Source organism: Macadamia integrifolia, chromosome 6 (assembly GCF_013358625.1).
Source record: "Macadamia integrifolia cultivar HAES 741 chromosome 6, SCU_Mint_v3, whole genome shotgun sequence".
Lineage (NCBI taxonomy): Eukaryota > Viridiplantae > Streptophyta > Magnoliopsida > Proteales > Proteaceae > Macadamia > Macadamia integrifolia.
In genome coordinates this window covers 39,784,997-39,811,583 of record NC_056562.1, presented here as the reverse complement: position 1 = coordinate 39,811,583, position 26,587 = coordinate 39,784,997, and the positions used below count along the sequence as shown (strand labels likewise).

The following is a 26,587-nucleotide window of genomic DNA, read 5'->3' as shown; positions in this document are numbered from 1 at the left end:
TAGACAATCTTTTCCCTTCAACAAAATTAAGGGAAAGAAAACCCCATGGCTCATGTTTCTGGCACCTAAACACATGGCGAAGTGGGTATAAAGAACAAGGAAGGAACTATTATCTCTCTCTAAATTAATATAAAAATATATATGTGCGGCACAATATATACCATAGGCTAAGAGTGTTTTTCTTTAAAACAATTTTGAGATTTAGCTTTTGTGTCCGAATGCATAACATATGTTTAGCACATCCTTGTGTCCATCTCTCCATCCACAATAAGGGTGATAATGTAATATCATGGGTAAATCACAATTTTCTTTTGAAATCTAGATCATTCGGCCATCGTCGTAGTCTCTTCTATGAACTCTTCGTGCTAGTGCTAGTAATATTGTATATCTTTTTGTTTTCATTTAATTATAATATGAAAACTATTTGTGAAAACAAAATGACTCATGTCATCATAAAACATACGTGAAATGTAAACACTGAATAAGTGATCTAGACTCATAGTTTACTCTCGCAATATGTTTATGCACTATCATGTGTAGAAATGCAACCCTAAAACGATGTAAAAAATAATAATAAAAAAAAAGAACTAACAATGCACACATATTTACAAGGTTTCCTGATATTGCCTATGTTCTTAGTTAAATTAGATATTGCTTCAATATCAATAAAAATAGGCTTACAACACTTATCTTCATACCTCTCTCAGATTGCTTATAGAGAATGAAAACAGATTACTTACAGAGAATAAAAATCTCTTCACTAATATATAATGAAACCCTATATAAGAAATTTAAAAAAAATATCCATATGGTCATTTATCCCATGACCCTCTAGAGTTTTAACCCACTTTTACCACATATACAAAATATCTTATCCCCAACACTCATGCTTTGTTTAAATTTTCATGCTTACATGATATTGACATAACTTATCTCCATCCATCGAACACTGTGAGCTAAATATTCAATCACATAAACCTACATGTGGTTTTCTAAAAAAAAAAAAAAAAAAAAAAAACCTACCAAGTGGCCATAAATGCAAGTAAACTAAATAGCGACTACCAAGAAACCCCAACCTTCTATTATTAAGTTGCTCTTATTTCAAAATGTTCTAAATGCTAATTCCCATAATCACATATGACTCAAATAACTTTAATTATTATTATTATTATTATTTTTAATTTCAGTGGATATCAATTATTTATCGGATTATATTGATTTTGATTCCATTTTTTAAGTTTGATTCAATGTTTTATAGGTTTCGATACGGTCTAGTTAAGTTTTGATCTCATAAAATCTCATTAATAAGCTCATATAAGTTTTAATTTGATTTGATTTCATTGGTTCGAGTTAGATTTTCACACCTCTATGAGGGAATACAAGATCTTTTTTTCCTATATTAATTATATGATATATTTTTATTTTATGAGATGGTGCGTATATGCTCCTAGTGTGGAGAAATTTCCCAAAACCACACCAATGACTATTCAAGGAATAATAAATTCACATGATCAGGGAAGGATTTCCACAAAATATAGTGATAAAGAAAGAGAAAAAAAAAAAAAAAAAGATTAAATTCCTTATCCAATTAAGTAGCATACGCTAACGCATGTAGGAGTAGAGATTAATACAAAGTGGTGCTAGCATAGCATATGCAGTCTAGAAAGTTTATCAGGCAATGTTTCCCATGAAAAAATGCGATTCCTATGCATGCAGGAGAGCGAATGGAAGCAAAAGAAAGTATCCACAAAAAAAATAGATTTTTTTTTTTAAATTTTTATTTAAGTCGTGGGAGGTCGGAGGTGGGAGTTTTAAGATAACCCTGTAAGGTGAACACGTTTGCCAAATGAAGTAACGAACAGTGAATGAGGGAGTCACAGTGCAGACTCGCGAATAGTGTCACGGTTTAGTTGTTTCCTCCCTGAATAGTTTATCGTTTATAGTCGTCAGACAACGTTCTACCAACACGAGAGAGAGAGAGAGAGAGAGAGAGAGAAAACAAAGACGAAAGAAAGAGTCCAAAAAACATAAACTGAACTGAATCTAAGTTCTTATATCCGGTAAAAGCAAAGCCTCACTATTTATCTAAATCTAATTTTTGTTCTTTATATAAATGTATACATTTTATTTTTTTGAAACGTTCATCCAGCCAGATTGTTCATTTCATTTTGAATGGATTCATCCAATTTTTATTGTTTAATATTTGGTATAGTTCATCTCGCTATTTCTAGTTAAATTTGATTTACACAATAGAATCTTCACCCTTTTTCCCCTTTTACATTACTTTCGTCTATTAGGGTTTTGACTGAAGCTGGGTTTCCTCTTATGTTTTTGTTTTTTTCATGTTGTTCTGCACTGAAAAAAAATAAAAATCCCTTATTCTAATATTTGTTTAATCGTGAATTTTCAGTAGGTTTGATTTTGTCATTATTTGATTTTATTTTGAATTTAATTTTCACTTTTTTCTTTCGTAATTTTGCATCTTCTGACTTTAATTGGTGTTTCCCCCTCAAATTTTTTTCTGAATAGAAGTTTGTTATCATGTTGATGTAGTTGTTAGAATTATGATGTTTTAAGATGCAATATTTGTCTAAACGGTGAGAAACTCTCTTCTCCCTCTTGCACCAGTGGGGATCAACTTTGTTAAATATTCGTCTTTCTCAGCTCATGCCTATTCTCTGTTTAAATCATTTTTTTTTTTTTTTTTAAATCGACCCATTAACGTAAATCTGCCAGTTTTCTCTCTGAGCATAACTCATGTTGCCCAAATCTCATCAAAGTTATTGTTACTCTGCAAATCCTGTTGGCCTTATGTTTTTATTCTCATCCACCTCCCATCCATATCCCTGTATTATGGAAATGCTCCTGGCTTCTGTGAATCCCCCACAGTTGTCGTGCAAGTTTGCAGGTGGTTTAGATGGTGGTAGAACGCACCAGTGGGATCTGAGGAGCCATGGCTGAGGATCCTCCCCCTGTGGAAACTGAGGAGCAGGTGGATATTGATGGTGACAACTATATTGAAGAGATGATGGATGATGATGTTGAAGAACCAACAGAGGAGGACAGAGTTGAAGGTGGTGAGGATGAACATGCAGATGAGGAGCAAGAGGCTTCAAAAACCGATAGCGGAAATGTTCTTCCATCTTTGGAAACCAATGAAGTTTACCATGCTGTTGCATCCGCGGAGGATGGGGAGAAGCCTGACCCTCCTATCAATGAAGAGGACAAAGAGAAATTTGCGGAGCTTCTTGCCCTTCCTGCTCATGGTTCTAAGATCTTTATTGGTGACCTTCCTCGAGAAGTCACGGAAGATGATTTGAGGGAGCTCTGTGAACCAACTGGAAATATTGCAGAGGTGAGAATTGTAAATTTTTTATGCATGGCATTTATACTCCCGTGCTCTCTTTCTTTATTAATGGTGTTCTATCTCACTAATTGTTAGTAATATAAACTTTTGTGCATTTGGAATTTGTGCTCTTCTTTGGTGGCATCCCATCTTTGTAATTGTAAGTAGTAATATTGCAGATAAGGCTGGTGAAGGATAACGACAGAGGAGAAAGTAAGGGTTATGCTTTTGTAACGTTTAAATCGAAGGATTTTGCTCAAAAGGCCATTGAAGAGCTCCATAACAAAGAATTTAAGGTAAGCCTAATTCTTATTTTGGTCATGGGCTTGGTCACTCTATGGTCTGTGCTGTCGTATTTTTACTTCACAATTTTATCTGTGTGATTTTCCCTTCCCCTTGGCATTTACAGGGAAGAACCTTAAGGTGTTCACTCTCTCAATCTAAACACAGTTTGGTCATTGGCAACATCCCAAAGAGCTGGTCAGAGGCTGAACTTAGAAAAGTCATTGAGGAGAATGGTCGAGGAGTTGAAAACATTGAACTATTGAAGGTGCAAACATTGAACTATTGAAGGTGCAGTTCTCTTGTTCAACTGAAAACTCCCACTAACTTATCATTAAGAAGGAAATCCCCATCTTCTAGTAACTACATGCTTTGTTGTCTGGTATTTATAGGATCCCAAAATCTGAGCCGCGACCTGGGTTTTGCATTCATTGAGTATTACAATAATGCATGTGCTGATTATGCTCTACAAAAAATGTCAAATGTGAATTTTAAGCTAGATGGCAACACTCCAACTGTCAGCTGGGCTGATCCTAAGAGTGCACCTGATTCTTCTGCTGCAGCCCAGGTAAAATGCTTTGATTAAATAACTTGAAGTTCTCCAATCTTCCAATCCTAGTTGTATTTTGATACACCGCTAGAGGCTAGATACATCATATGGTTGTAATTTAAGAATATGTTTTGTTATATTTTTTCATTATATATTATAAGTTATTTGGAAAAAAATAAAAATACCTATTGTTGGGAACGAATGCACAACCACGAGGGAGAAACCAAGCAAACAATCACACGTGACACGAGGAATTTACCATGGTTCGGCATGAATGCCTACATCCACATGAGAGAACTAGAGATTTTCACTAAACCAGAAAAACTCTCTTCACCACTCTCCGCTTCACAATGTGATTCCCCTTGCTTGTGTCTAGGGTTTTCCACACGGAGACAATATATAGTAAACCCTAATCCCCATGCAATTACAATTTTAACCCCGTACATGTAATGGACCCAAAACCCGACCCCATGAACAAAAGCTTTGAGTAAATGTATTTGGTGATTATAATCATTTATTCCCTGCTGATCTAAAACTATAATATGAGAGGAGTAAAATGTAGCTTCGTAGCTTTTTTTTTCCTTATAAAAAACCTTAGCATAACTATGGTTTGTGAATTAACCAAGTGGCTGCTTGAATTGTCTAAAACATTTGCTTCTTTTGTTGAAGTTAGGCATCTGTTGCAAGTATTCTTAGTGTTGTTGACCCTGCTAAATAACTTAAAGAAGTTGCGTTAAGCGGATTCTTATATTGACTTTTGATTTTCATTCTAAATAATGCTGCAAAACCTGCATTAAGTCAAGCTTAGACTTTAGACTATCCAGAATGAGGGAAAATTATAAATCAGAAGGGAATTTTATATACTAATGTTTTTATAGACTGTGAAGAGTATGGCAACTTTCTTGCAAGACTTACCATAGTGCATATGTATATGGATAGTTGCTTGTATTGTGTAGTAAATAGTTCAAATAATTTGTCAAAGAAAAAAAGAAAAAGGCACTTAAAGTTGTTTAAAAGGGAGGGGGAAGTCATACAATTGTTGAACCTAGTTTCTCTATACATCGGGTGCATTTTCTCTTTCCTCTATTGTATCCATTTAGTTTTTTCTTTATCTTATCTTTGTCTGAGTTTTATGTTTTATTTTCCTTTTTTTCTAAAAAAAAGTCTTTGATATCTGTTTTCGCCACTTCTGAGTGTAAAAATTCCTTGCCTCTTCCTCTCCCTTTCTCTCCACCCTCACCTCTGTACAAGTAGACAAATGGTGTTGGAAATTCATGTATAAACCAATATCTTGAACTGGTTGTGACAAATCAAAGGTGCAGCAAGATGGGTAATTTTGTGGATACTTTCATGGAACTTTTCTTGTCTTTTAGAAAACCCATGTCTCTGTGCGGAAAATCTTGGAGATGTTTTCTTGTTTTCAATTTATGCCTCCTATTGCCAAATGTTAAGCAGTTGGTGCATGATAAACTAAACTAGTCTCTGCACTTCTGTTGGAATATCTCAGGTGAAGGCTCTTTATGTGAAAAACTTGCCTGACAACACTACCTCTGAGCAATTGAAGGAATTGTTTCAGCGGCATGGGGAAGTCGCCAAAGTCGTTCTGCCTCCTGCTAAAGCTGGGCAGAGCAAGTGGGAGTATGGATTCATCCATTTTGCAGAAAGGTCAAGTGCACTGAAGGCTGTTAAAGAAACTGAAAAATATGAAATTTCTGGTAATGTTCTTCTACATGCTGCCAGTATTTGTGATACACAAATATGACAAACTTTTAGAAGCAATTTTCACCCCCTGTTGTATCAATTGCTTGAAGCCTTGAATGTTTGTTTCAGCTTATTAGATAGTTGTATGAGAAGTTACATTTTCTTTAGATGAACAACCACCAATTATTGATGAGAGGCCCCCAAATGGGAGAGAGCAACATACAAAGCAGTAATGCCTACATACAATTCATCATGAATCCCACTCTGTTGGAGGGGATAGGTATCATCCTTAGTGATCTGCCATGGAATTGCACGACCTAGGCTTCCAACGGAATGAGGTGTTTTTCATCAAAGAGTCCATTAATGAAGCCCCATTTTAAGAGTTAACTGTTATATCAAGGATCTGCCAATGAGGAGAGTTCATCCAGCGAAGAACTGAAATTGGACGTCCTTCTGTCACAAGTAATCTTATGTCTTATTTGTTTTCTTCAAGAATGTCTTTGGAGTTTGACTTACAATTGTTAAGAGACCATTTGAGCTGACATGAAAGGGGTATGGCTGCTGGCTATGGTACCAATGGCACATGTAGGAATGTTTGATTCCACTTTTCTGCCAAAATCGGTCGTAATATCCTCATGATAAGATCCAATGTCTTGACTACTTCTGAATCACGGGAAAATGGTGTGGATGGTTGCAGAGAAAATGGACTAGAATAATCTGATATGGATTTTTTGTTTGGCCTAGGTGGATATTTTGTTGTTATCCATTCAATGGTGTGTGCTAATCTCATTGTGTGCCTGCTATGTAGGGTAGAGAGCACATTTTTGTTGAAAGCCTTAGTATTCTTGTTATTTTTATCTTATAAAATGGGAAAAAAGTTTCTATGCAAGCTGTATACTAGGAAAGATTTTCAACTTGCCCCTTGATTGCTAGATTTCTTCTTGATCATGATTGCTCTCTATGTTATGATGGATTAATTTGCTGATCTGCCCTATAGGCCAAATACTAGATGTTTCCCTTGCTAAGCCTCAGAAGGACAAGAAAAGTGATGCTGCTTATTCCTATAAACCGGCAGTTATCCCAAATCACCTACCTTGTGCTGGTTATGGTTTGGTGGGGAATCCATATGGAACTCTAGGCACAGGATATGGTGCTGCTACTGGATTTCAGCAGGTAAGTTAAACTGGCTATTATTGTTATCCTTCATATAAATTTATTATCTTTTAATCTAATGGATTTTTCTATTTGAGCAGCCAGTGATATAGGGCAGGGGGACATTTTTGTAGGATAGACAATTCAAACTCAAAATTTGAGAGAGAGAGAGAGAGAGAGGTGAAAACTGACGAGGGTATTCCTGTGAAATTCTCTTCGGCTTCGTTTGTTGAAGGTAAAAACCGATGTAAAAAAGGAAAATTACCTGGTAAAATGAGTATTAAAAAATCCTAATAGGATTTAACTGAAACATTTTCCTTTCATGTGGCTTTTACCTAATATTTAGGTAAAATTATCAGCTAATTTCAGTATTGAAAAAATGGGGCATTGCTTGAGAAGTATCCTTTTCACGTGATTGTCATTAGGAAATGAACGAAGCATTAACAAAATTAGGGACCAAGGGTGGTCAGGAAGGAAAGTATGGGGGTGTGGGATGTTCTTGTAGACTTCCATTTTCCAGTGCTTTAATTTCCAACTTCATTCTTTGACCGAAAAAAAGAAACCAACTTCATTCCCATTTTGAAGTCCATAGTTCTATAAACCTGGCCGGATATTGATTTTAAGGTTCTTATTTGGTTTTGTCAACTTTATAGGAACTGAAAGACACCATTTCCTGCCAAACCTGGTTACACTAACTGGCCCACTCCAGCACAGTCCTCTGGGCTGTTTGTGATTATGTTACCCAAGAAATAAGAAAAAGAATAATCACACTGGAACCTTCCTAGACTGTTGTTGATACACTGTGGTCTTTCATCTGGGTTTGATTGAGTTGTCTGGATTCATTCTTTGTTTGTGATGATAATATTGGAGAAATTGGTTGACTGAAAGTTCTCTATTATGATGAGTGCATTCATTAGAGAAATTTGGTGGCATCAATCTATATATTAATAGTAATTTTCTCTCATTGGGTCTTTAGATCATGTTCAATTCAGCTAGAGTTAAGTCGTCGGTGTTGCTGCAAAGAATGCAAGAGCACCAACGAGTGGTGCATTAATATAAGTGGCTGGCTCAGCCTGCTGGTAGTTGTTCCTGTCATCGGAGAAGCTGTCTTTATTATCAGGACCGCCTAACACTGCTCCAACGAGGATGTTTGGATTGGGGGAGCTGGAGTATAGATACTGGAACCCATCATTGCAGGCGATATGTTGAGGGTGTGCGTGAATAGATGGCAAGGAGGAGCCCCTGTGATGCACATGCTGCGGGTACTTCTCCCCAAACCCCACCATGTATGACATTTTCTCTGGGTTCTGGCCCAAAATGTAGTCCACTTGCTTCTTTGCCAGTGAGATGAGGTTTGCAGCTGTGACTGTTGAGGTCCCACACGACGCAACCCCACCATTCGAACTCAGATATTCCGCATATGTCAAGAGGAGGAAAGCTGTGGAGGTAACGTATTGGAGATTGCTCTCACTTTCTTTGTAGAGAAGTCCCCCTATTAAGCATAAATAGTCACGCAGTCAAGGATTAAACATACATTGAAAGTTTGAGAGAGAAAGAGAGAGAGAGAGAGAGAGCTCTTCAACCTGGTGTATATTGGGCCTGGAAACTGGATGTTCCAGGGATCAGAGAGCAGATGTAGTTGTCTGCATGTACTTTATATGACTGAAATTCTTCCAATCTCTTCTCCAAGAAGTCCTGTGCTCAAAGAAGGTAAAGCTCAGCAACAATGATTTTCAAATCATGAAAGGGGAAGGAAGTGGGGAAAGATAAAAACCTTGGAGAGAAGGATTTTGGTTCCGACTCGCTTGTCATCCCAACTGAATGAGTAGTCGTCTTCGTCTGCACCAAGCGTGTGGCCGTTGGATTGGATGTAAGCCAAGTATGAACTGTTTTGTGAGGCTCTATGGATCCATGAAGCTCCCCATAGAAGCTCATCCTGTTGAATAGAATTAGGATCAGAAAATTTTCCCCTAAACTTTCAACCACCAGGGGAGGGGGGGGGGGGTTCAGTGCACATGATTATTCTCATGGCGTGTCACTCACATGGTATCCAGAGTAAGAGCAGTAAAACGGGCACACGACAGAACTGAGAGAGTCACTGTAAGATCCCCTGTATCTGTCTGCAAAGTCGAAGACCTGCATTATCACAGTAATCTTGTTTACACCCACCAATTTTGAGGGCTGAAGCATAAATCAACTGCAGGTGGAAACAACAAAAGGTGTGGGATTAATTATAATCACCTCAATGGAGGTTTTTAACAATTTGGTAGAGTAAGAAGGATCGGAGTCTTTGAACACAATAGAAGCAGCAGCCAATGCAGCTGCAGTCTCTGCAGCGACATCAGATCCCGGATTTTGCGTAGAAACCTTGTATACATTACGAGGTGTGTCCATGTCTTCAGGCCTCTCCCAGCACCGGTGATCCATGTTGGGTTCTCCAACCTGCAATACCAACAGAGAAACCAGAGTAGTTGAGAGAGAGGGAGAGAGAGAGAGAGAGCACAATTTGAGGTTTGGCATACTTGAACGTATAAGGTGGCTGGGGTGGCAGTTGATGCTTTCAGAAGATAATCTGTGCTCCATCTTATAGCAGCTTGAGCATTTTGAATCTGATCCTTCATGGAGCTACCAAACTCGATGACACTCCATGCCAGCATTGTGGTCGTGAAGGCCATAGGCAGACCAAACTTGACATTATCTCCTGCATCGTAATATCCACCTACCAGATCCACCTGGAATGTACGTAAGCCACCACAAGAAAAAATTGGTATTAGAACCATTAAGTTCATAGAAATGAGTAATGCCCATATCATTAACATCCTAAAGAAATATAATTGTCATCCATTCTCACTGATCTGATTATGATTCATGAATGACATGGAAGTAAATAAAACAAAGTTAAATTTGAGTCTTTAAGTACATGATAAAAGGAGCCATCGGATAACCCGGAATTGCCCCTCCATGTGAGTTGCTGATCAGAAGGTAATTTTCCTGATCGTTGGCCTTCAAAGAAGAGAATGGATTTCTCTAGAGCATTAGCATAATCATTGGAATTGAAGGCAGAGCAACACAACAGAAGCACCCAAAAGGTCAGGCAAAGGAGATGCAGGAGGATTGGAGAAACTTGTTTTGTGAGAGCCATTATATTCTCTCACTAGGACTTAATTCCCTCCCCTTAGAGAAGTTATTAGTGAGTCTAGTATTTACTGACACGAAGGGAAGTGGGCTTAGCTTAGGGGCTTTAGTGGTGGTAGTAGCGAAGTGGGGATGCCATTTTATAGACAAAAAAAAGAAGCGGAAGTTAAGGAAAAGAGTTCTTGGTCGTTAGGATCAGGTATGGAAGTGCATGTGTGACGGTTTTGGGGAGAGGGAGATGAGGGAGGGAAAAATTGAAATTGATCACGGGATCAACTGCGCCAAACCAGAAATTCTTGTCTGAGGGGATGAGGACGACAAGAAAAACGTTATCCCTGATAATTTATTAATGTCAAAAAGGCTGAAAAGGATGTGGACCAATGGAGCAAAACGTGATTCTTATTTCTTCTAATGTCTGACTCCCGTGCCTCCAAAAAGGTTCTCTTTCAAATTCACGGGGAGGAAAACAAGATTGGGACTTCTCAATATTTTTCGCATGACCGTCATCCTGAAATTCTCAAGTAACCATATCCAAGCAGATGATTCTGAAACCTGATTATCACTCACATATGAGTTTTCACACCAAGCTCTGCTCTCCCAAGTCTAGATTAGCCTAATGTTTATTACTTAATTATTGCCTTGATTTGAGGGTCGAAGCTTGAGGCAGAGGGAGCAGGTTCAGATTGGGCAAGAGACCCAGAATTGCCAGAACCCAGATTGATTGATTACTATTTGTGGGTAAAATTAAATAGTAATTCAGAAAAATTAATTGAAGATTACTTGCAAGTTTCAATTAAAACTGGAAAGTCAAAAAGTATCCAATACTGAAGTATAGCCAAAATAAGAGGCTTGGATTGGGGAATCGTTCCACTGGGGATGGGAATTTTGGATTGAACGTTGGATTTTGGTGTTCAGACTTGGAGGCGGTTTTGGCGTTTGTGGAAAATTTTCACCATGATCGACGTCCTCACGGGTTCATGCCGGCCTCAACGGCTCAATCACGTCTCCTACTATTACCTGAGTGATGGAGGCCCAATCTGCATCACTGAGTCGTCACAGCAAGAACAGAAAAATGTATAGTATCAGGCTATCAGCCAGGGCCAGGGAGACCTCAACAGTTCAATGACGTGTGGTATGTATATGAAAACAAAGTATTAAAAGGTCTACGACTACGTGGATGGTGGATGGTGTATAGAGTACTAAGATGGTGCACACCTCCCTTTCCGATCCTCAAGCACAAGGAAGATAAAAAAAAGAAGATGGTCACTCGCCCTTCAATCTTCAATGTAACTTAAATCTTAAGGCTGATAATATTATTCAGTAGTTGCTTCTTCTGAGGAGCTTTCAAAATCTATGGCATTTTCACCTGATAATAAGATGGATTCAGATGAGGAAAAATAATTCCTTCATAGACTCGTATGCAACTTCTTTAACTTGATCTCTAGGAAGAGTCAAAGGAGAAAGAGATAGAAGAGCTAATCTAACATGTTGAAAATATAGAGAAAATTTCAAATTTGAAGCTAAAAGAGGAGGAGCTTCATTGAGAAGACACTCACAAGTTGAAGAGTCACCGTATTAGGTTTGCGCCTTATTTTCTTCGTTCAACGTAAACCTAATGCAATGTGATTTTTTTGTTCCAAATTTGATTGTTCTTTGGCCAAATTTTTTATTTTTTTTATTTTTTTGTTGATCCAATAGTACTTTAGTTATTGTCCTCGTTTTGATTAGCATCTTTGCCTTGTAATTTTTTTCCTTCCCTTGGGATTTAATATATTTATTTATTCATCCAAAAAATTAAAAAAAAAAAATGCATGTGAGAGTGAAGTGGTAGTGATCAATCCAAATCATTCTCTAGATATTCAAGTCAGACTAAAGTTATGTTCCCTTCCATTAAAGGAGATGAAATATTTTCCTTTGTTGGTTGTATTAGATTTCCGTCTCATAATTCTATTCTATTAAAAGGTATGTAAATGAAATGGAGATTTTACTCACAACTGATGTGGGATCTAACCGGTTGAACTTGGGACGGTTGGCATTTCCGCCCTTCAAAAGATTTGGTGGATTTTTCAATCCTTGGGGCCAGCTTTTATTTTATTTTAGTTTATTTATTATTATTTTTTTTAATTCAACTCATGTGAGAACTAAGAAGACCCCACTTTGATGTGGCATTATTTTTAGTCTTCAACCCCTTTAATAGATTTTTTGTTTTTTCTTTTTTTTTTTTCATTCAGAAACTGAAAATTTTATCAAGAGAAAACAGCACAAGAGAAACTCCCACTGAAAGGAAAATTTACAAAACAGGAAGGAGGGGAGAAAAAGGCAACCCAAGAAACAGAAAATCTAGAAGTGTAAGAAGCCAGTAAATGGGCTAATTTTACACGCTCACGATCAACATGAAGAAAGTTTCTCCAGTCGGTAGTCCAGGTAAGGGGGTTTCTAGTTGGGACATCTAACTCGAATCTAAATATAAATATCTAGGAAATGGTTTTGATAGATGGCATATCGAATTTCAGACCTAAATTCAACAGTTTCCCCCAAGTGATGTCATACCTTCGTATGCATCATCATGCACTCACTTGGTAGTCCCTTGCACCTATGTAAAATTTATAGATTTTTCAATGGTAGTTTGCCATATGAAAATTCCATTTGAGCTGAAATTCGATATGTGAGCAATGGATCTTGGGGTGGCAGGTGGATTGAGGAATTTTTTGGAAGGAAAACGGCATTGGAGACCGAGAGGAAGGGGAAAGGTATGATTGCTGGAAATAGTGAGGGAGAAAAAGAGCGACGGTAGAGTGTCGGGACTGGGTAGATTATGTAAAACAACAAATACTCAATGGTGTAGATTTGATCCTTCTAATCCAACAATATAGGCTTGCTAGCATACCTGATACCTAGGTATCCTGCTATCATGCCTATCCCCCTCCCAAAAAAAATGGGAAAATGATAGGTATGCTAACAAGATACCCTGATATCAGGATATATATATATATATATACACACACACACACATTGGTAGGGAACAAGTGAAAAGAACCCCGGGGTCACAATAGTTACCATATTTCTTTGTTGGGAAAATTACATAATTACCCACTTTTGGGTTTTCATTTTAAAAATTATCCAACTTGTGTTTCAGTCAACAAATAAACACAAAATCATGTTTGGATTTACAAAACTACCCAAAACAGTGACTCTCGTCCATCCACCTACATGTTTTGATATTTTCACCCTTAATTCCTTCCCTTCAACATACAACTGCCACCATTGGGCCACAATCACCTCCGCCACCATCGAGAGATCTCTGTCTTTGTTATTTTCTGGTGTTGAGAGAGAGAGAGAGAGAGAGAGAGAGAGAGAGAGAGAGAGAGAGAGAGAGAGTTATCGTCAGTGCTCTGTTCAGAAAGAGAGGTTCTTATGGACGATCGGCCTTCGGTGGGCAAGAGGAGGAATGGTCAGCAGTAGTCCGCGACAAACTACTCCAGCAATATTCTTTCCAACTTCTTCTAACAAGGCTCTGTTTTTTTCAAGCTCCTCCAAATGGTATGAGAGAGAGAGAGAGAGAGAGAGAGAGAGAGAGTTATCGTCAGTGCTCTATTCAGGAAAGGTCTGCTGTATTGGGCGATCGTCAATGTCTGCTCAGGAAAGGTCAGTGGTAGTCTGCGACAAACGACTCCGACGATATTCTTTCCAACTTCTTCTAACAAGGCTCTGTTTTTTTCAAGCTCCTCCAAAAGGTATGAGAGAGAGAGAGAGAGAGAGAGAATAAAAAGAAGGAAAAGGGGGTCAAATCCATGAATCTCAAAGGAAGAAATATGGGTTTTTCTTAGTTATCAGAGACCCTTCTCTGAGTTCTCTCCAGTTTATCTCTTCTTTTATCTTTTTCCTCCCTGCGGTGTGCATGCGTTACGTGCTAAAATGTTTGTCAGTTTTTGGGATCGGATTTTTGATGCAGTTTTGAAAGATCTGACCGGAAATTGATTACTATGGATACCTGAAACTCAATTGAAAATTGACTGCACACGGAATTTAGATAGCCTTGTTCATACTCAGCAACAAATGTGGGTAGTCGTTAGCAACGGGAATGAATTCAGAAAGAGAGGCTCTTATGGACGATCGGCCTTCGGTGGGCAAGAGGAGGTGGGTCATGTTGGTAGAAGCAGTGAGGGGGAGCTGCTCCGAGGGTGGTCGGCATGTATGCCTTTCATGTTGGCATCGTTGATGATGATGGCAAGGCGGGCGAGGTGTTCGGCCATGAGATATGAGATGGCTGGCACGGTAGGGGACCGGATTGTAGGCAATCTCATAGTTGAAGGAAGAAGAGGAGAGAATGGGGGTGGAGGGCAGGTCAAGGGTAAAAATGTCTAAAAATGTAGGTCGATGGAGGAGAATCAGTGTATTGGGTAGTTTTGTAAACTCAAACATGATTTTGTATTTTTTTGTTAACTAAAACACAAGTTGGATAGTTTTGTAAAAGGAAACATATAAGTGGGTAATCATGTAGTTTTCCCTTCTCCCATGCTAGAAGCACTTGTTACCGTTAGTCTGTATTAAGCATCGGCTGGTGAGAAGAATAAATATTAAACTATCTAATAATTCATCTAACACGGATCTTGTGAAAAACTTGTCTGAATCAACAGGAACGTATATTAATATGGTATACCTTATCATTTCTTATACATTTAAGACTCAGTTCTAATCATCCATATATTCAATCTATAAGAGATGAATTAGACATGCATCCATTTACAACCTTTTGGAGGATACAAACGTTCCCTCCAGTAACCAAATGTAAGCCAATGTAATGAGAAGGGAAAAGAAGTTGGAGATAAAATTCAACAAGCGCATCTGTACCATTGCTTCCTTTCGATGTAGAATGTGAGACCGTCACCTGGGTCATCAAGAAAACAACATTAAAGTTTCTTCCTACAAGACCTTAAGCTTTAATTTCTTAATGAGTGCCCAAAGAAACCCATGTATTCATATTTGTAGATGGTTCTCAAATAAATGAAAGCATTTTGAGAAGATAGGAACGACAAGCCATATTGATTTTATTGACAAAAGAGGATCCAGATGGCCGTATCCCAATTAGATTGGATAAAGCTGAGTTGAGTTAACTGAATACTGATATTAGTGGCAATATAATCCCATTTAATTTGTTCCCCTAGGACAGTTAGATTTATGGCAAACTTGAGCAAAAGCATAGAGAGAAAGGACTAGGCAGTGTTACAGATACATGAAGGAATTGGAGTGTTTACCTATTAAGAAGGATGAACAGCCGGGACCAATGTGAATAAACATGATTATACTCCAGAACCCTCATTTTCTTTCAGATTCCCCAGTAGAAAATTATATAGTTTCACGCCTGTAATTTAGGGCAAACACTGGAGCTGGGATTTGCCACAGAACCTGCAGACACCTTTCAGCATTTAGAAAATGTAAGACTTTCTCATACCATTATTTACTGCAACTTCGATGTCTTACACAGGTTAGCATAACAAGGCTGTTTGGACACTGGGTCCTCTTCAAAGGGAGGTGGCACTTGTCCATACACCATTTCGCAACTCATATCTTCAAAATCTGCAAAAAAAAATTGACAACACGGTAAATCCCATAATGTGTTAACAGAGAAACAAAATGACAGCAAAAAAGGGATGACAATCAACAAAAATTAACTCTGGAACAACAGACCTAAGATACTAAAGTTCAGAGACTTAACATAGGTTGTAGTAACAAGGTCAAAATCATTAGATGATGCATCAAAGAGGGACAAGTCTGGAGAGAATCTGGACCAAAAGGAGCTGCCACTTGAACTTACAATATCAAAGAACAAAGCAGCTGGGTCTCAGGAAAATGTTTCAAATCAAAATTTATAGGCAATTGTGGACTAGATAAGAGAGAAAATCAAAAATCAGTTATACGCAAAAGGTAATCTAGTAATATGAATCTCGTAATGTTATATGAATCTAGTAATGAAAGATTTGAATGGAAAATAATAAGCAAAAAAGCGAAATCTTTGCACCAAATCCAGGGTAATATATTAAAGGTCCTTTAAAATTTTATTGAATGTGTAACAAAAATCAGTTCAGGAAGATAAAGCTGCGTACTTGGGTTCATTGTTAAGGGAAGTCCAAATTCATTGGTGAAAAAATCTTGAGTAGGGATCTTGCACATATTCACGCACATTCCAACGCAACCACTATTCTCCAAGTACCTTGGTGAATCAAAATGATAAAATTTGTATTAGTGTTCCCATACAATAAAAAATAAATGAAGACTTTACTGAGGCACTAATACATACATGTCACTGAGTTAAAGGAATCATCGGCAGGTTTTTAAGAGACAAATATCCATGCCAATTGCTTAGATCTATATCAGTTGCATGAAGTAATTGGTGGAAGTGACTGTTGATTCTACAAGTGAAAAGAATTATGAAATCTGTTGAAGATAGTTTGAACTCCAAACTTTTGCCAGCATCACCACCACAGCTTGCCATTCGAAAAGTTATGCCAGAGAAGAGAAAAATTTCCTACCTGCACTTCTTTATATGGACTCCACTTCGTTGCTTCACTCCATTTACCTCCACTTCCACAACCTAAAAGATGTTCATGGCTAAGTATGAACCGAAAACAAAAGCAGATCCACCAACTGAAATTCAAACTTTCAGCTTCTTTGCATGGTTTGGAAAGGTAAAAGACATTGATTGGGAACTGTTGCATGATCTTTAAGCTAAGTTTTGGTGGTCATCAAATACAAGGCAGCAATGAGGAGGATAAGGAAGTGGAAAAGCACAGTACTAATGGTTGCTTTTGGCAAAATCAACATGGAGCTTTATCTAATACATAAAGCATGGTTGCTTGGGGTAAACATCTGGTGAATCCAAACCTATCCAACAAAAATGACATTTTTGGTGGCAAGTAGACGAAATTAAGCTTAGCTTGAGTTGAACAGTGTTGTTGGATGGTAATTTTGGAATTCAGTCACCTGAATCACTTTTAGAGACTTGACGCCTATGAATTCAAGTGAGTTGGGAGCTTAAAACACTGAACCAAATACATGAAATTTCAGAAAGCTTACCTCAGAGGGTCCAACCAACCAGTGGAAGAAAGGAACTGTCAATGCAGCATTGAACTCTGCAGCCCATTTCGTAGGTGGAAACAATTTTCGGAACTGCAACAATTTTCAATATTTATTCATTAATGATGGAATCCATGATCAGTAACACAACACAAGTACATTGTATAAAGCAGTAATAACCCAAATACCAGGTAAAAATCAAAGGAAAAGAAAACAGAGACCAGCAGAGGACCTGAGCAGGAGCACCGGGAGGCAGCATAGAAAGGAGGACTTCTCGTACTACTTCCTGCTGTTGCAAGCGAGACCTTCCTTGCATTACCCTTCTCGATACATCCACGAAGGTGTCGTAGTCGAAATTCCAAGCAGAAAGCGCAGTGCTGGTGTTGGGGGAAGCAGCATATTTCTTCATCTTGCGGGCGAACAGAGCCATGAAAGCCTTCTCTAATAACCCATCTCTGTACTGTGTCTTCTGCCCCAGTGGAGCCGGCTCTCCCGATGGTTCCGCAATTGCGCATCGGAGCACAAAGTCACCGTTCCTCCGCCTCCTCCATCTCCCACTCGTATGATGTCCATGTGGATAACCAGCAAGCATGGTGGGAACGGGAGTGGGAGGAGGATGAGGACATCCTACCCCTACCCCTTGCAAGTTGATAAGAACTACCATGAAATAAATCAATCCTTCTCTCTCTCTCTCTCTCTGAACTCTAGTCTTATGGCTTCCAACCCCAAACTCCCTCGCACTACAAAGCACAAACTACAGAGAACATCTCAATTTCTCACACTCGGGATTAAAGACTGACCATAACATTTGGTTAGAGTTGTTCCACCTCTTCTCCAATCTGGCTTCCGGATTAGATGAATTTCATTATCCTTTATTTTTCTTTCACAAGTAAGCAAAAGATTATTTGGGTTTCTGAACTCTGAAGTGACCAAATTACAACCACCAAAAATGGAATTAGTTATATGAGGCCCAATTAGAAGCCACGCGGACTCCAAACCCAAAATGCCATTGGATGGCATGGAACACCAGTGATTCAGGATTAACTAGAGCCACAAAAATTTTACAATTGGGAAGGATAAATGATAAATTCCAGACCAAGGAGGGGCATCTTTTTTTTTCTTTTTCTTTTTCTTTTTCTTTTCAGTGATTAATGAATAATGATGGTTGAAGATGAAGTAGAACTTACAACAGCAACGCCATGCCAGGCCAATATGGTCATCTATGATCCATCAATTTAGTTCTTCATCTTTCCTTTCAGTTTATAATCTATATCAATTTCAAATTTCAAAGGGGAAAAAAAAAAAAAAAGGAAGAAGGTGAACAATGTCTACATTGGTTTTACTAATTGATTGAATCGTGGTCATGGATTCATGGTCTTTGTCCTTGCGGTAGGAAGTAACTGATGAATAACTACTAATGAGAGATGGGTCTGAACACCGAAATTCTCGAAGCCTCCCAATTCTCAAAGGTCAAAATTGCAGAAGATCCTGGAGACGCCTCTCCAGGTTGTCTAACTTAACTCCCCAATCCCTGTTTATGTTCAACGGACGAACGCTGCTATAGTCCATGGCATCCTCCTCTTGTGCCACTCCTCCTCGTCCATTTTTCCGCCGCTTCCTACTGCCCTTGACCTTCCCAGCCTCCGCCGTCCTCTGTAATGCCAACAGGACATCCGATCCACTTAGCGCTGTCTCCGTTCTTCCCCCTGCGCTTCTTCTCTCGTCCGTTCCTCCTAATTCCCTTGAAATCCTCGAGTTCTTGGGCTTTGGAACCCCCGATTTGAAGGCGGCAAGCACGGCCTGGCCTACGTCCCCCATCTCTTCCGCAACTTCCTCTTGGCCCGCCGTACAGTTAGGCCTCCGCTGCTGCCTGGCCGACACGGCGAAGGCACCACCACACCACCTGAGCTGCTGGGTCAGGTCCGTCACTGACAGGAAAGTGGATTTCCTTCGTCTCCCTCTCAACATGTTCAAGTAAGGCCTGGGTCTCGCTGGGATTGGTAAAGCCGCAATCTTGGTTGCCACTTCCATTGCGAATTTCCCGACTCAGTAAACCAAACCAAACCAAAACTAATACTCTTCCTGGGCTTTAATATGTAAGACCGGCCAGGGCGTACCCAGCACATATGGTGTAAGTATATACATTATGGGTATAAGTGTTTTTGAGACATAAGGCTAAAGTATACTCAGTATTGTTTATCTCTCTTCTTCTCACACAAACTATAATGCACTTTATCACACTTCATTGGTGCGCTTGTCTCTCGTTTTCTTCTACAAATAGCACAATCCAAGTTGCTTGTGTATAACAGAGGTCGCATGGTGATTGTGCAACAATAATAGTAACGTGATGGTAAGGTCTAGATTTAAGTTTCCAATGTTTAGGGTTAATTGGGTTTAAGATTTATGGTTTGAAGTTAATTGATTTTGAGGTTCTTCAGTTTTAGCTTTCATGGTGTCCTCAGATAACGTTTTTCTAGCAATCCATCAACGAGGTTTTTAAGCTATGGAAATACGGTGGTGTAGATGAGGGGAGGAGGCTTGAAAATGGAAAGATTGGATTTTTATTTTGTTTTGTTTTTGGTAGAAGACAGCTTGGATTCATTTTGGGACTCTAGGAAAAAAATTCACAAACAATTGAGAAGATAAAAATAGTGAAAATTATTATCAGAATAATTTATCAACTAGAATGCATACCTAATGTAGTCTTTGTGCATTATGCTCATTTTGACGCAAACTTGGTGTCTCCAAACAAAACATTATGCTATTTTTGGCTACAAATAAAGTTAAAATATAATAATAATAATAATAATAATAATAATAATAATAATAATAATAATAATAATAATAAATAAATAAATAAATAAAATAAGTGAAATTTTCAAACATTATATAAAATAAACTTTCGTAATAATTACTCCACATGGTTATTTGTCTAAATACAATTTATTCCATTTTTTGTTATTAAATTCCACTTTACTTTGCATTCAAATCCTTTTACTAAAAAAATCCTTGGATTTGAAAAGTAAAGTAAATTTTATATTTAAGAAGTATCTTTACTAATATGATATATATATATATATATATATATATATATAAAAAGAAGCAATTCATACAATCATGTGGGTATTGATTCCAAAAGTTATTTTAGGTTTGAAATTCTTTTGCTTCTCCTTAATTTCATTTGCAATCAAATGGAGCCTTAAATATTGAGGAAATTTTCCCTACAAAGCTCCTGCTTGAGTAACTCTCTCTGAATTTAGAGCTAGCTATGGTGGCAAATAGTTTTTCTACACATGTCCTAAGATTCTTTTGCGCAAAGGCAAAAATATCAGATTGGGATCATTTCCGGCAGCTCTCCCTCCAACGGCTCTCCAATTAGACGCATACATGCCTGAAATTGCATGCCCTCAGGTTAAATTTCATGCATATGTTTAGTTGGAAGAAAAATCATTTGAGAGAATCTAAATCCCAAACGATCACATTCTTTTTGGTAAGGTCAACAGATGATTGTTTCAACATCGGAAGAACACTCTCCATCTCTCTACAGTTGATTTGTTATTACAATGTTGGAAGGAACTGTCCCCTCTCAATATGTGAGTTGCTAAAGGTGCAACCTAAGGGGGCCTTCCCTTATTGTAACCAAGTCTAGGGATTAAATCCTGCCGTCACTGGGTTAGGGGACTTAAAAATAATACATATATATGCTGATAAATAACATTTGTTTGGGTAGGGTGATTAAGATAACACCATCCAATTCTCATGCATCCCATTCCTTCAATCCCAAAAAAGACTATCCAGTTAGGGAAAAAATCCACATCTTAATGAGGTTGTCTTTAATGCATGAATGATTAAATAAAGGCACTATTAAAATTCCACCAAAACTTTATATTTTGGTCTTTAAAATGGACAAAAAATTTGGAACAATGACAAACCTCAAACAAAACTATCTTTGTGTGAAAGAGGGAGTAAAACACAAGGGCATTCTATGCCATGGGACAAGATCTTCTTTCAATGGGTCATCCAGACAAGAAGAATTTCCCCTTTGGTATACTAGGGTTTCCGACCAGTGCCAGCTCAGACTTGGAACATTTGGGTTTGAGTGAACTGAGTTAACCAGACCCAAAGCGCAGAGAATACCCAGACAAACCTAAGCCAAGCTAAAGCTCACTCAAAGAGGAATTGTGAGATTCATGCACTAACCAACAATTAGGCCTTTACTCATTAAGCATTTTTGTACCAAGTCTTCCTTCCCAATGTTGGAGTTAATTAACAATTCTACAATTATGTATCAAAATTTTCCCCAAACAAACTGAAACGCCTTAACCAGCTCACTACAAGCATATGAGGTCTAAAATGATTTTGACTCCAATGCCAAATTGTTCCACTGGCAGCCAACACCTTGATCTGTGCTAATCGAGCCTCAGAAACATGGGATTACCAATGACCCACCTACAAATGGAACATACATATTCAACCACCGTGCTCACAATAGCAGGACTTAACTTTCCAGGGTTTTTATCTCATATTTGTACATTGCATATGCCCTGTCATATATTGAAACACCTAGTTACAATTTTTCAAAACACCTTCCTTATGCAGATGGAGATAGATGTGAGACGGATGATTTTCTCTCTCCGCGACTTTCAAGAAGGTAGGGTTCTTTAGTACTGATACTACCTCAAACTTCTACAAGTACTGTTTCAGTGAAATGGTGGAAACAAAAAACAAACTCAGACAATAATGGCAAATGCTTAATTGTCCAAATGGCTGCATAAATATTAGCCCATACAGACTTGCTCAAAATTGTATGCAGAACATCTTCATTTCAGTTATAATCACCAACTAAAGTCACATGCAAATCAGCTGGGTTGAAATTATTGTAAAAAATGAAAAAAAAAAAAAAAAAAAAAAAAAAAAAAAAGGGACACAGTTGGCATGCTGGGAACAAATATTTCAAGGAGACGACAAACCAAACCTCCGTGACATTTACTCGGCAGCTTCCACAGGCTGAGGAGCCTCAGCTTCTTTCAACTTCTCCAGAGTTGAGATACGTCCATCCAAAGACTCATAGAGGCCTTTCATCTGGAGAAAGCAAGTTCAGCAGTTAGCAGAATGGCATAATTTCACACAGATCATTCAGGTTGCTACAAGAATGTGAACTCATCCACAAATCAACAATTTGTCCCAAAGAAGATTAAGAGTGCTGCTTCACATAATGATCTCAGGATACCTTGTTTTTGATAAAACAGGCCAAACACCCAACCAAAAACAATAAAAATAGAATAGAATTGTGAAGCCCAGGGTCACTTTAGCATTTGAAGAAGTCTGATTTCGGATATGGAGGATAGGCTTCCTTGGAGTGATTATCATGATGTTTGGAAGGAGCTTAATCAACCAGCGGACTACATTGCGTCTATGCCTTCTGGGGATGTAGAGCCTATATAATCTATCCTTCTGATTTTCCAGAACAGTTTTGTAAAATGATTCTGATGAGTGAATTAATTACCGAAAGTAATGACTTTCTTGTTTTATGAAATTCTTACTTACCTATCAACATAAGTAAACATTACCCTATTAATTAAAATAAAATCACCATCGGGAGATAATTCCTGTGTTTTCATTAAAGAAATTATTTTGTTTATCAAAAACAGGGTGTGTGCAAAGCATCCCCACTCATTTTCTTTCTATCTCACCATTCTCACGTTTATTACTAGTTTACTACCAATATAACAGACCACAGGGACTTCAATTTCTACCTTTGAGAAGAACATAGTTCCTTCACCTTGCACATGATATGCCTTGAATGTTGGGAAATCGAATACAGTTGGAACAAAAAATTCCTCACACTCAAAAGAACAAAGAGTCAAGATCTAAGCATTAAAATGCTTCGCAAAGGTGAACAATAAGAGATGCTGATATTTATTGGACTTCATGGTTTTCTGATATTATCTCCCAACTTTTTTCTCCCTATAAAATCATATTTTCACCTTTTCCATTCCTTCATAGCCTACAGGCCTACACTTTTATGTTTCTAAATTTTGGTATTCTTCGAGCTCCAAAGACAACTAGAAATGTGCCAATCTTTGGTGGAGATTTAATATATATATATATATATATATATCTTAGGTACCAGAGAGGTTATTTGCCATGAAAGATAATGTATTTTGAGATCAAGCAGACTCATGAAAACTGAGCTTGGGAGCACATTAACTAAGAATTGTCCATGTAATCTAAATTTAATGCACTTAATAAAGATCTCATACAGTAAATAGGGACTTGCAATTCTGTTCTTAGTGATATCTCATACAGAACAAGCATGCACAAGAGGTGACACAAAAGTTTTAAAGTATTTGGTGTTGGAGGAAATGTAAGAGCTAATGGACCAAGAAACATGCATATAAATTGAAAGTGTTATGCCAATGTATTACATTACTCGAGCAAATTTCATGTTTCGACAATTCAATAGTGGGAGAAGGGTTTTTACTAATGAATCGATATTCAAAATCATCCTTCATAGGGAAGTATTTAAAAAGTAATGGCATAAAAAGACATGTCTCAACTATCAGAGCACCATAAATTACCATAAAATACCAGCCATGTTTTATGGAGCAGAAAGCGTGGCAATTCTGCTGTATAGAACAAATATTGCTACAATGATGATGTCGCGATGGATAAGTGGCAAGATAAGAAAGGACAGAACAAGCAGTGGATACACACATTGGACTTAAGGGTAGCCTCAAGAGGTGGCAAGTTCAGGGAAGTCATCTAAATTTGTAGATTCGAACTTATCAGGACACAGGTTAACGTTAGAATGTCAGTAGTCGGAACAACCAGACTGGTCTGTGTACACTTGCATTCTATACCATTTCAAAGTAAAGGACTGTAGGGATTTATGGTGACCATGGGAGCTTTTCTCACCTTAAGTTATGATGCTTTCACATAGTGCTTAAAAGGAAGGATGCAGTGCTGTGGATGCTGTTTTGGATGTTCAGGATGTGAGATTTTCGAGCCTGACATCCATTTAACTGGTTAGAACAAGTCTTATTATTTGAATGGACTCTTTCCTCTGAGATGAACAATTTCCCCATTTCAGTTGCCAGATTGTCTAGGATGCCATTTGAACATTCAGAGAGCTCCGATATCAGCAACACTACGGATACAACACCCCCCCTAGGGGGATCTTTTCAGGTTTCCCATTTCATACCACTCCACCGTTGGGTATTCAGCTGCTGCTTGAGAGTTGAGACACCAGGGTTTCCGCCATCATCCTATCAATATTTATACTTTTCTCTACCTTTCAAAATTTTATGACATCCCCATCCCTGAAACAGTAGGGACGCTATTGACGACATCAGGATATCACATTTCCGAATGAGAGTGCCTAAGGCCTATAAATCTGCTTACCCATCCTTTTCTCTGATTTTCTGTAACAATTCTGCAAGTTTTCTGGTGTTTGCTGAACATAAACTAATACAATCTAATAGATACAATTTCTTCATCAAATGTCAGCCCTAGCCCCTAGAGCCCCATCCAGGTCAACCTAACCCGGTTTAGTACCTTGCAGCAGGTAAAGTTGATCCCAATTGGAACATCTAAATACCTTTCCTAAAATCCATTTTAGCCCTTCCATGGAAATGGAATTCCAGATAACCACAGGTTTCTCCTTTCACAGAAGGACTCCCCAGAAAAAAAAAAAAAAAGGACATTTCACTTGTTGATGGCAGCATACATTTCCATCATCTGAAATTTCTTTCCTTGCATTTGCGATAAATCCCTCTCCTTGGCTTAAGAATTGGACACTGGGGCAGCCCCAAAGACGAAAAGCAGCTATTAAACTGGGTTCTGCAGATAATATGAATAGCAATCCCCTACACGACCTATATAACGAAATTCTATCGTAGAAAGGCAAAGTACAAAGGAGAAAAGGAATTGAATCAAAACAAACACACAAAGCGAGCGAGAGAAGGGTAGAGGCTAAAAGTTAAATTGGTTCAATAAATTCACAGAAAAGAAAACCCATCTTCAGATAGATGGATTCCACTCCAGTGTGAGATATTCAGGGTAAAAGTCAATATGATTGAAAGAAATGAAAAAGAGAGCACCAACCTGCCGAGAGAGGGATTCGTGAGCGACCTTGTAATCTTTTTGAAGGACATATAGACCAACAGCTGACGCTGTTGCAGCACCTGCAAAGAAAGATGCCAACCTAACTCTCAGAACGTACCCCATCACTTTCTCCTGTGCCGCAGATCAGATCAGAATTGGAGTCTTTGATTTTCTTCGTAGACAAAAACAACAAATGCGAAGAGAATGCAAGTGTGCAGGTATTGTGTTTGCTGAAGGGCTTGACAGAAAACTAGAGTTTGAAGTCGCAACCCCAGGATCAGGACTACTTATTAAATTCTCCGAATTATTCTCAAATAAGCCGACCAGTATTTTACCGAATTTTACAAATAATTCTGTCCGAATTCCAATCAAAGAAAAAATTCTCGAATTTTATAGTTTTTTTAAAAATTTATAAATAATTCGGTCGAATCAAATTTTATCCAAATTATAACCAAATTATCCGATGTAAAAAAAAAACTTTTCCTTTAATAAGTCAATAAGCCTTTAAAAAATAATGTGATTATAATGCATTTATTATGCTAATGTTACTTTTCTTCGTTTTTTTTAACAAAAACCAACAAAGCTTATCTTTCTTGAGATAATCTCTCACACTTCTACGAAAAAAAATCTTTCACCCCATTTTCATTTGACTAAGTCTTATAGTCATTATTCTCTTTCTAGTCTTTAAGGTCAACATGCATGATGGGTGACGTGGGTTTAGCTGAATTTGTGCTCGGTCCCACCTCTCAGTCTCTCTTTCTCTAATTCAATTATTTGAGTAATAGAAAATGAGTTTAGAAAAATAAAAATAGCTAAATATAATATTTTTATCTTTAAAATTTAAAATTTTAATTTTTATATCATTTGTGTGTTGTGTACGTATGATAATTGATAGATAATATGAAACAAGTATTGCAAATATTAGAAATAACATTTGAAATTTTTGTCCACTTTTTATTTTTGTAAATGAATAATTCCTGAATTCGAATCCGAACTCAAATTTTATTATCTCTGTTTTTTTGACCGATATTTTGACCGAATCATTGAATTAATGAAACAAATTAATCCGAATAATTCTCTATTCCAAATTTAATAACTATGGGCTCAGGCTAGCATGAAAGGGAGGGCCGCGGCAGACTCGTGTACTTAACTCTCTATATGGCACATGGACACCTCTGTCCTCGCGTCTATTGCACTAGACGAGAACTTGGAGTCTCGGGCAAAATAAAACAATCTACACA

General features: G+C 37.8%; 4 protein-coding genes and 1 pseudogene across 8 annotated transcripts; 1 reads left to right on the top strand and 4 right to left on the bottom strand.

The window, feature by feature from the left end:
• Positions 1–2,858: 2,858 nt before the first annotated feature.
• LOC122081945 lies at positions 2,859–7,706 on the top strand (annotated as a pseudogene).
• Positions 7,707–7,908: 202 nt separating this feature from the next.
• On the bottom strand, positions 7,909–10,293 carry LOC122081944 (endoglucanase 1-like). The gene is made up of 7 exons (XM_042649373.1): positions 9,952–10,293; positions 9,554–9,763; positions 9,273–9,473; positions 9,075–9,167; positions 8,806–8,967; positions 8,615–8,726; positions 7,909–8,523 (listed from the first exon to the last, which is right to left on the bottom strand). Exons 1-7 carry the CDS (start codon positions 10,171–10,173, stop codon positions 8,030–8,032), a joined length of 1,494 nt encoding a protein of 497 aa, XP_042505307.1. The 5' UTR covers positions 10,174–10,293; the 3' UTR covers positions 7,909–8,029.
• A 4,486-nt stretch (positions 10,294–14,779) lies between these two features.
• On the bottom strand, positions 14,780–18,126 carry LOC122081946 (beta-carotene isomerase D27, chloroplastic). 3 transcript variants are annotated; one of them, XM_042649374.1, is made up of 7 exons: positions 17,473–18,102; positions 17,241–17,333; positions 16,697–16,758; positions 16,271–16,377; positions 15,648–15,743; positions 15,422–15,572; positions 14,780–15,054 (listed from the first exon to the last, which is right to left on the bottom strand). In XM_042649374.1, the coding sequence occupies exons 1-6, from the start codon at positions 17,902–17,904 to the stop codon at positions 15,523–15,525; spliced, it is 840 nt and encodes a 279-aa protein (XP_042505308.1). In that variant the 5' UTR covers positions 17,905–18,102; the 3' UTR covers positions 14,780–15,054; positions 15,422–15,522. The 3 variants fall into 3 exon arrangements, with proteins under 3 accessions (XP_042505308.1, XP_042505310.1, XP_042505311.1); XM_042649376.1 differs by lacking the exons at positions 14,780–15,054; positions 15,422–15,572 and adding an exon at positions 16,465–16,576 and having other exon boundaries at positions 15,723–15,743; positions 17,473–18,126; XM_042649377.1 differs by lacking the exons at positions 14,780–15,054; positions 15,422–15,572 and adding an exon at positions 16,465–16,567 and having other exon boundaries at positions 15,723–15,743; positions 17,473–18,126.
• Positions 18,127–18,321: 195 nt separating this feature from the next.
• LOC122081947 lies at positions 18,322–19,369 on the bottom strand. The gene has a single exon (XM_042649378.1). The coding sequence runs from the start codon at positions 19,269–19,271 to the stop codon at positions 18,711–18,713; it is 561 nt and encodes a 186-aa protein (XP_042505312.1). The 5' UTR covers positions 19,272–19,369; the 3' UTR covers positions 18,322–18,710.
• Positions 19,370–21,436: 2,067 nt separating this feature from the next.
• Positions 21,437–25,628, bottom strand: LOC122081478. Of its 3 annotated transcripts, none has more exons than XM_042648629.1 (3): positions 25,347–25,628; positions 22,216–22,322; positions 21,437–21,784 (listed from the first exon to the last, which is right to left on the bottom strand). In XM_042648629.1, exons 1-2 carry the CDS (start codon positions 25,467–25,469, stop codon positions 22,227–22,229), a joined length of 219 nt encoding a protein of 72 aa, XP_042504563.1. In that variant the 5' UTR covers positions 25,470–25,628; the 3' UTR covers positions 21,437–21,784; positions 22,216–22,226. The 3 variants fall into 3 exon arrangements, with proteins under 3 accessions (XP_042504563.1, XP_042504562.1, XP_042504560.1); XM_042648628.1 differs by having other exon boundaries at positions 21,437–21,689; XM_042648626.1 differs by lacking the exon at positions 21,437–21,784 and adding an exon at positions 21,791–21,935.
• Positions 25,629–26,587: the final 959 nt, after the last annotated feature.

Coding starts and splice junctions, on each gene's coding strand:
- LOC122081947 (XM_042649378.1), bottom strand. CDS start 19,271: ATGGAAGTGGCAACCAAGATTGCGGCTTTACCAATCCCAGCGAGACCC.
- LOC122081478 (XM_042648629.1), bottom strand. CDS start 25,469: ATGGGGTACGTTCTGAGAGTTAGGTTGGCATCTTTCTTTGCAGGTGCT. Junction 22,323..25,346: donor ACGAATCCCTCTCTCGGCAG/GTTGGTGCTCTC, acceptor TGCTTTCTCCAG/ATGAAAGGCCTCTATGAGTC.
- LOC122081946 (XM_042649374.1), bottom strand. CDS start 17,904: ATGGTAGTTCTTATCAACTTGCAAGGGGTAGGGGTAGGATGTCCTCAT. Junction 16,759..17,240: donor GGTTGGTTGGACCCTCTGAG/GTAAGCTTTCTG, acceptor AACATCTTTTAG/GTTGTGGAAGTGGAGGTAAA. Junction 15,744..16,270: donor TCCCTTAACAATGAACCCAA/GTACGCAGCTTT, acceptor TTTTTTTTGCAG/ATTTTGAAGATATGAGTTGC.
- LOC122081944 (XM_042649373.1), bottom strand. CDS start 10,173: ATGGCTCTCACAAAACAAGTTTCTCCAATCCTCCTGCATCTCCTTTGC. Junction 8,968..9,074: donor GCTCTTACTCTGGATACCAT/GTGAGTGACACG, acceptor TCTATTCAACAG/GATGAGCTTCTATGGGGAGC. Junction 8,524..8,614: donor CCAGGCCCAATATACACCAG/GTTGAAGAGCTC, acceptor TATGCTTAATAG/GGGGACTTCTCTACAAAGAA.